Source organism: Nicotiana tabacum, chromosome 9, assembly GCF_000715075.1.
Source record: "Nicotiana tabacum cultivar K326 chromosome 9, ASM71507v2, whole genome shotgun sequence".
Lineage (NCBI taxonomy): Eukaryota > Viridiplantae > Streptophyta > Magnoliopsida > Solanales > Solanaceae > Nicotiana > Nicotiana tabacum.
The window spans coordinates 48,727,683-48,736,635 of NC_134088.1; the positions used below are offsets into that span (position 1 = coordinate 48,727,683).

The following is an 8,953-nucleotide window of genomic DNA, read 5'->3' on the forward strand; positions in this document are numbered from 1 at the left end:
TATCTTTACTCCTATCTACCTAAAACCTTATCGTTTTACCATACTCTAGCTTGCGACCTACACATATCGATTTATACTGCTCGCAACCTTTCTTTAACTTGCTAGAATCATAGATTTCCTTTCGTGCCTTATACGTTGTCCTTAAACATAAGCAATTACTTTTCCTGGTCGTTCTGTCACTTGCTGCATGGATACTTGGCTTATCTTGGTGCCCACGAATATGTGGCCGCAGAGATAATTATGCAACCGCAGATTTTCTCCTATTATGTCACGACCCAAACCGATAAACTGCGATGGACACCCAGTGCCTTACTCAACCGAGTACCTACGTAACATATCTTTCTTATCATACTATCATGGGTAAATGAGTTGGAAAGGCCGTCATGAGATAACCAGGATAAAATATAAGGGAATACTCGACATAGGATGACCCAACATGGTATATAAACTTATACATGTGACATACGGGCCTATAAGACCAAAATGATCATTTGTGCACTCAAAACATAGGCCAACAAGGCCATACAATTGTCACGACCCAAACCGATGGGCCATGACGGGCACCCGGTGCCTTACCCAACCGAGTACCAACGTAACGTATCTTTCTTATCATACCATCAAGGGTAAATGGGCCAGAAGGGCCGTCATGATATAACCAGAATAAAACATAAGGGAATACTCGACATAGGATGATCCAACATGGAATACAAACTTATACATGTGACATAAGGGCCTATAAGACCAAAATGATCACTTGTACACTCAAAACATAGGCCGACAAGGTCATACAATCTTTCATATGCATGACATCTATCTACAAGCCTCTAAGAGTACATAAACGTCATAAAAGTCCCCGCCATACCAATCATTACTTGTCCAAAGCATACCAACCAAATAGGCAACTCTGGGGCAAGTGGAGTGCGCCAACACCTTTCGCTGAGCTGATAACCTACTAGGAGGACTATCAACCTATCTATCGGGATTGTGATCAAAATTAGAAAAGACCCGCTACTTTTATCTTTTAATTGTAGTTTATATCTTTAATTACTTCTTCTATTTTGCTTTCTATGGACTCAACCATGAGTAGCTAGATTTTATTTAGGGTTGTAACCCAACCCTAGTGTGTATAACTTATGGGTTATTAATAATAGTGCTTGTTTATGATTGGAGTGTTTTCTATTTAGTCTTGTTTATGCTTGATATCTAGAATTAATGGTTGCGAACATGTCTATTTGACTTAGTTCTTACTTGAGAAAGAGAAACCTAGTCTAGGAAAACTTGGCTAACAAGAAATTGAGCTAGTTAAGGTTTTGGCTAGTTTGATTAGAGGGTTTGAACTAGAGATAGGGAAAACCCGACTTGAATTCATATCAATTGCTTAGATTGCTTCCCACTTGGACTTGAGAAAGTCAATTTGGGCATAACCACTCTATGACCGAGATATATTGAGTGGGTACTTGAGAATTGAGAGCCATAATATACCTCGATCTACCAAGCAAGCACTAACTTAGTATACCCATTAGGTTTACACCTAGGTGAAGGTTACATCCCTAGGCTTTCCCTTGATTTAAAACACCAAATATATTGCATTCTCTAGTTGCTTTTACTTAATCTAATTTCTTAGTTAAATTAGATAACAATCACCCTCTTTGTTTGGAAGTATAATTAAGCTATTTCACATTCTCTTCTGGAGTATTTACTTTAATATCGATTTTAACTCCCTGTGAAATTCGACCCTGACTCAAGTTATATATTATAATTGCAACAACCTTTTTCTACTTATTATTGAGTGTGGATTGGACGTGATCACTGGTATACATCAAGAAAATCTTGAAATTCAAATTAAATCAAAGTCGGAAGGCTAACACCACAAACCAACTCCGGCTGTTGATGTCATATGAATATTTCCGCCATTATATGTATGAATTACTGTACTAAGTCTCCAACAGCTTCAGTCATAATTACTTTTTCATGAAAAAAGAGGGAAACTGCAAAGTCATTTGAACAAAAAAACAAAAACAAAACACTCATATCCACCGATTTGAAAAGCCTTTCACCACGTAACTTACATATATCCAGTTAAGTTATATTTGAGAAAAAGAAACCCAGTTTTATTACAACAGATAATAGAGATCTCTAATGTGACATTAGAATGTATTAACAGTCTGGATTCAAGAAAGAAAATTTCACTCCAGAACATGCAACTTGATCAGCTTTGTCACGTCACCATCAGCTGTAGTCACCCGTTTAAGCTAAACAATACCACCAAGAAGTTAAAGAAACTCTAAACGGATGCGAACAATCAAACTTCAGTATCACTAAAACATTGATTAAAAGAATCACCAGCATAATTCATGTCTGCTGTATAAGCCCTTATAAATACATGACTTTCCAAACTTAGAAAAGAAAAAAAAATTGAAGGAATTATCTGTATGTTAAACCAACCAAGAAAGGGGAAAAAAAGAGCACGCCATTTTTGCAACTGCTGAATCATTTATCCCACTAAAGAAAAGAATCAGTACAGAAATGCATATCTTGTGTCAAGAGCTTCCAATAAATCCTTTACTTCCACTGAAACCTCTACTGTCTTTTTTCGTCCTACCCATTTCCATTTCCCTAGTCGGTTGGCCTTCGCTGCTTGATCCAGAAGGATATAAACCATACTCACTTGTTGGATTACTGTATTGGCCAGTGCTGCCATATTCCTGGCTTCCTAATGCCATCTTCCTGAATTTTTTCATGTCTTCGTTATACTGTGATGCGTCATAATCTGAACTTCCATGTGAACTATATACTGTGCTGTGTCCAGGTCTAATCCCTTCATTAAGATCGGACAATGACACGTCTCCTTCCAGAGCTCTGACAACCTGCTCATTTTCGCAACAATAAATCAAGTTTAGCAATCTGCATGTGGACTAAAACCGTGGACCAAATGTCTACACACCCCCATGTATTAAGTTGAGCCCACATGGTAGTTTTAACTGTAAATATTTCTAGGTCTACATGAGGTTGAAACTTGAAACATCGTCAAGATCTCCTTAATCGAATGTGTTCAATGCTACTAGACACAAAGTTTCAGTGCTTATTAACTACTGGAAACAACTCTTTTGAAAAGGATTGTCACCTGACTCATGCGTGGTCGACGCCTTGCTGAATGACGGACACAAGCAGCAGCACAAGCAACCATCCGAGCTACCTCATTATGGTTATAATCATTTCCTAAACGTGGATCAATTAGGGAATCAAACTTCTCGTCTTCAAGAGCTCGTGTAAGCTGAGGCCTTGCCTGTAATAGACAAAGCAGGTAACTAACAGCTGCTATCATGAATGAAGGAAAAGGTAGAAAACAACGATAAACAGAAATATTTTTCTTTTGCCACTACTACTCACCCAGTCAACTAAACTATCATCCATGTATGTTTGACTAGAGTCAACAGGCCGACGTCCGGTGATCAACTCTAGAAGCATTATTCCATAGGAGAATACATCAGACTTCTCCGTAAGTTTTCCAGAAGAAGCATATTCAGGAGCCAAATACCTGGAATCAAACATGAACAGAGAAAGATAAAATTAGGGTCCACTGAAGCAACTGTAAAACTACTAAACGCATCAGCATCTCTAGCAATCATCATCATGGACATTTTCTCTAAGGAGCAAATTGACTAGAATATCAAACAGGGATCAAGGAATGGAAGTAACAGAGAAATGCCAGGGATCAATTATCAACTCAGTTTTACCACAGGAAAACAGAGACAGGCAAACATATCAAATTAGAAGTAATTGCACCATTACCCCAAAATTCGCATCACTCAAGTAGATACATGAACATCAGTTTTACACAAGAAAACAGAGACTGAGAAATGTGCTAAAATACAAAAGATTTAAAGCACCACCCAAAAGTTCTCATCACTCTAGTAGAGGCATGAGCATCAGTTACCACAAGAAAACAGAGACTAAGTATGTAATAAATTACAAAAGAATTAAAGTATTACCCAAAAGTTCCCATCACTCTAGTAGAGACATGAGTATTAACATCAGATGTTAACTTCGCAAGTCCAAAATCGGCAACCTGAGAAAAGACACAAGATTCATTTGTCACTTGGAAATGCAAAGAATACTCTTCATATAATTATCAGTTTCTCTAATAAAGGAACTCCCATTTTTTTACACCTGACAACTACTACTTTATTATTCCTTCATATTTTTGTACTTCATAAGATTGGCAGTTCAGTATTTTCCTTGTAGCTTCAAACTAAGTTGCTTGGACACGGGTGTGGATCTAGAGGTCGAATCCTTCGAGATATAAATTCTAAGATTCGGGGATACGGATCCTAGTACAGATACGGGTGCGGGGATTCGGATAAAAATAATTCAAAAAAATAGAAGTATAAAAATATCTCTAAATTATGAGAAATTTTATGAAATACTTACGTATAGCTTGTAAAATGTGAATTTTTTTTTTGTTCTCAAGTTGTATATAAATAAAGGATTGATTTCCTAGATAAGGTATGCTATTTTCTTCAAATTTACTCTAGTTTTGGTTCTGATTTCGGGAATCAAATTGTATCTCGTCTCGAATTTTTTTGTCCATCGTGGTCAAAGTACCCAAAATTGTTTGACCATATCCGGTACGGATCCCATACCCACACCCATACTAGTGTCGTGTAGACACGGGTGCGGCACCTAAACTGCCATGTCGGAGCAACTTAGGCTTCAAATCTAATTCGGAAAAGGGTTAAAAATGCACCTAAACTATTGGAAAAGGTTTAAAAATACTATTCATCCACATATTGAGCTAAAAATACCCCTCCATCCACCTTTTTGGTTCACTTCTGCCCTTTGACCGTTAGGTCAATGCTAAATTTAAAATTATTACTATTTAAATTCCACGTGTCAACTTTTTATTGGCCAAAACTAAAACATTTAATCCATTAGAAAGACTCACCCATATCTACCAGTTTTTCGTACTAACCTGCTTCAAACACTAATACGGCCCGAACAAAAAGTTAACCAAAAAAAAAGCTCCATCGAAGTTGCAGCGAATATATAGACGCAAATTTACTACGTGACTTTCTTTTTCTTGTTATGGCATCCAGTTCAATTTACATGATAGACACAAATTGCATTATATTCAAGATGAGTTTAATTTAATCATTTTCACATTACGGAAAGATCTCAAAGTGATTGTTTCGAAGATATCATGAACCGTTGGACTACCCCTAGTTTTCCGTCCCACATTATTGTCAAGAAAATCATTGGCTCATTCATGCTAGGCTTTTCTTGTTTGTTTAATTTGTTCATGAACCTTAATTCGATGATAATGCTATACATGAGACTAATCAAGAAAATTAACAAATGTAAATCCATGGGTTAGATGGAAGTGGGACGTCTTTTTTTATTTGAACTTTTTATTCGGGTCAGGTTAGTGTTTGGGGTGGGTTAGTCCGAAAAACGGGTAGATATGGGTAGGTCTTCCTAATAGGTTAGGTGTTTTAATTTCGACCAATAAGTTGTCACGTGGAATTTAAATAATTATTTTTTAAATTCAGCATTGACCTAACGGTCAAAGGGCGTAAGTGAACCAAAAAGGTGGATGGAAGTATATTTTTAGCCCAATAGGTGGATGAAGGGTATTTTTAGACTTTTTTCAATAGTTCAGGGGCATTTTTAACCCCTCTCCGAATCTAATTTTAATTAGAAAAAAAATATGTTAAGGTCCTACACTAACCAAAGCATTTGACCCTCATAACTCAAAATATGATGGACAATTTGAGATGGAGGCAGTAAGAACTAAAAGTTAGTCTTGCATGCATAACTGGCAGGATCTCTGCATGCAAAACAGATGAAAGCTAACCCTTGGAGTAAAATGGAGGAGGCAAACTGTGATTCTCAATAAATATTCAAAACTTTCTCTTTTTAGTTGAATAATGAATAAGACCTTTACCTTAGCCTCAAAGTTAAAGTCAACAAGTATATTTGCTGCCTTGATATCTCGATGAATGATTTTAGGTTGACCTATGTAAAACAGAACAATTCATTTAACACAGAGAACTTTCTGACATAAAGTCCTTAAAGAATTTTCCAAATAAGTAAACATGATATCTGCAAGAACAGGATAAACAACACATACAGTCTTCATGCAAATATGCCAGTCCTTTAGCAGACCCTAGAGCAATCTTCAGTCGGATGGGCCAATCCAATGGAGGCCTTCCCTTTCCTGGAATATTTCAAAAGTGTGTAACAGCAGATTGGATAAAGAATATCAAGTTGAGTGCATTATAATGGCAGTAAAATTTTTGATGGTGTAAGTTAGCAAATGAATGTACCATGTAAGTGGAATTCTAGGGTGTTATTTGGAACAAACTCGTAGACAAGCAGTCTCTGGGACCCAGTTATGCAGTATCCAACGAGAGAAACAAGATGTTTGTGATGTACTCGGCTAATGATCTCAACCTCTGCTTGGAATTCACGCTCACCCTGTCCACTTCCAGCTTTTAGCTGTTTGACTGCAACCTCTTTGCCATTAGGAAGGACCCCTCTATGCACATAGCCAAAACCACCTTGTCCGAGAAGGTTAGCATTCGAGAAGCCATCAGTTGCCCGCACCAATTCCTCATATGTGAATGTGCTCTTTGAGAATCCTAAAACCATTCCAGGAGAAGGTGGTGGAAGTGGATCAAACCCCGAATAATTGGACGAAGCTCCACTGCTACTCATGTAAGGTGGAGGCGGAGGAGGTTGAGGTGAAGAGGCAGTAACTGGAGAGTGTGGAGGCCGTGAAGCCCCTGCAGGTGGCGGAAATGGTTTTGGTGGAATTGAAACAACATGATCCGCAGGTGGTGGCGCATTATGATGCCAATGGTGCACAGGGTCACCATAAGGGTCTGCTGGCAAATGACATAGACACAGTCATGAGTATAAAATGATCAGATTATGGCAATTGACATTAACACATTCACCTTTCAATAATCGAGTACTTAATATATTAATAAGCAGTTTATTTATAGCTAAAAATTAGCTTAAGCTTTTAAAAAAGTATGTTTCACTAGCAAGTTATCTGAAGCTTCTGAGTGATCTTGTCATACAGAGGCCTTCTCTTACTTTTTTAATCAAGCGGATTCAAGCCTCATCATACAAAGGCTTTTGTTGCTTACACATCAAAAAAGTGTTACATCGTCCACAAAATATACAATGTGCCAATAGTACACAAATGCAAGGACAATTTTCTTTCCCTGCAACAAATTTCAAGACCCCAAGAAAGAAATGGGCAGCGAAGAATACGTCATCGTTAACTTTGCTTACCCATAGAATACGTACAGCATTTTTCACTTATCCCCCCCCCCCCCCCAAAACCCAAAGGAAAAAAGAAAGAAAGAGGGAGAGAGAGAGAGAGAGATTATTGGTGAAAACTGAAAAGACAGACAAGCTTTTAATGATCAACCAAGTGGGATCAATAATGCCAACTTCAGCAAGCATGGGAAAATTTGACAAAATAATGCCTTGAACCTCTGGCATGATAATTCAAAAATAGCCAGACCAAATGATGCCAATTCAAAAAAATAATACTGTAATAATCATAATCTATGCCACTCCCAAGATTGACCCAATGAACCAAGCAACATTACACGATGAAACGGAAAGTGGTTCAAAGTGAATCCCGATTTGAAAAGGATAGATCTTGCCTTTATACCCCATAGGTGGTGGTTGTGCAGGAGGATAGTACTCAACTGGACCATGATTTCTCCTCTTCTTCCTCCTGCTGCAACATATGAACAACAAACTCAACACTGCCAGAATCAGAACGCCCCCAATGGCTATTCCCACCACCAATCCGGTCGATACGCCCGAGGACCCTTCATCTGACGCCGGTGAGAAAGACGACGAACCTCCTCCTCCTCCTCCTCTAGGACCCGCCGGAGACCTCCCTGACCCTGAAGGTGCCGGCGGTGAAGGCGAAGAACCAGATGGCGGAGAAGGTGGCGAAGGAGGAGACCCAGATGGTGCTGGGGTTGATTGTGTTGTTGGTGGCGCTGGGGTGTAGGAGGAAGGAGCAGAGGTGGAAGGTGGTGGAGGAGAGGCAGAGGCCGTGGGCGGCGGAGTGGTGGCCGGTGGCGTAGGGCTAGTAGGAGGAGGAGCTTGTGCAGGAAGAGCTGGTGGAGAGGCCGTCGCAGTTGGCGGAGGAGAAGTAGAGTTAGTAGGAGGCGCCAGAGGCGATGTGGGAGCAGGGGAAGCTCCCGGCGTCGGAGAGGACATATCCGGAGACTACTTTTTATATATAAAAAAACCAAGAAAACTCACAAACCAATGCAATTACACAGTTATAGAATAATAAAAAGGGAAAATTTTGAAACTATTTTGGCAAAGTTTGGCTTTAGCTTTTGCTCTTTCTAAGCGTAGAGTATAGTAGTCGTTAGGAACAGAAAAGGAAGAAGACGAAGATGTTTTAATTATTTACTTTTTTTAGTATTTAATAGCTATGCTCTACTGGAAATTAAACTAATACAATATATATTTACCTTATGAGAAATGTTTTTAAAATTAACAAAAAGCTGAGATGTTGAATTGCTATTTCTGGTCTTCAAAGCTAACTGTGTTTGTATGTTTGTGCGATCACATGGAAGGTGGGCCCTATCGAGAATAATCTGAGCGAGACACGCCTGGCCCTCGCGTGACACGTCTGGGCCGCGCATTCCCTTGTCTTTTCGTTTTTCTGATTGTTTTCATTTTCATTTGTGGGATAATTGGCTCTTAGTTGGGATGTTCCTCTTCTTTATCGGTTTTCTTTTACCTTTTTGTTTTTAATTTTATTTTCTCTGCTGGAACAATAAGGTAAGTTCGGTGCTATGTCGTCCGGTGCTGGTCCCCTTGGTATCGCTGCTTTTTTTTTTCTTTTTCTTTTTTTGGGTTGGTATTGATTTCTAATAAAATAATAATATTACTGTCACGATCCAAA

The 8,953-nt window shown here is 38.7% G+C and overlaps 1 protein-coding gene across 1 annotated transcript; it reads right to left on the reverse strand.

Moving 5' to 3' along the window:
- Window positions 1-2,293: 2,293 nt before the first annotated feature.
- Window positions 2,294-8,506, reverse strand: LOC107808969 (proline-rich receptor-like protein kinase PERK15). Its single transcript, XM_016633534.2, has 8 exons — window positions 7,683-8,506; window positions 6,327-6,884; window positions 6,131-6,217; window positions 5,945-6,015; window positions 3,993-4,069; window positions 3,391-3,538; window positions 3,125-3,286; window positions 2,294-2,867 (listed from the first exon to the last, which is right to left on the reverse strand). Exons 1-8 carry the CDS (start codon window positions 8,251-8,253, stop codon window positions 2,541-2,543), a joined length of 2,001 nt encoding a protein of 666 aa, XP_016489020.1. The 5' UTR covers window positions 8,254-8,506; the 3' UTR covers window positions 2,294-2,540.
- Window positions 8,507-8,953: the final 447 nt, after the last annotated feature.

Excerpts from the sequence above, each read along its gene's own strand:
- LOC107808969 (XM_016633534.2), bottom strand. The coding sequence starts at position 8,253 with ATGTCCTCTCCGACGCCGGGAGCTTCCCCTGCTCCCACATCGCCTCTG. Across the intron at positions 3,539-3,992 it reads AGAGTGATGGGAACTTTTGG|GTATTTGGCTCCTGAATATG; the intron begins GTAATACTTTAA and ends GTTTGATTCCAG. Across the intron at positions 3,287-3,390 it reads ATGATAGTTTAGTTGACTGG|GCAAGGCCTCAGCTTACACG; the intron begins GTGAGTAGTAGT and ends TGTCTATTACAG.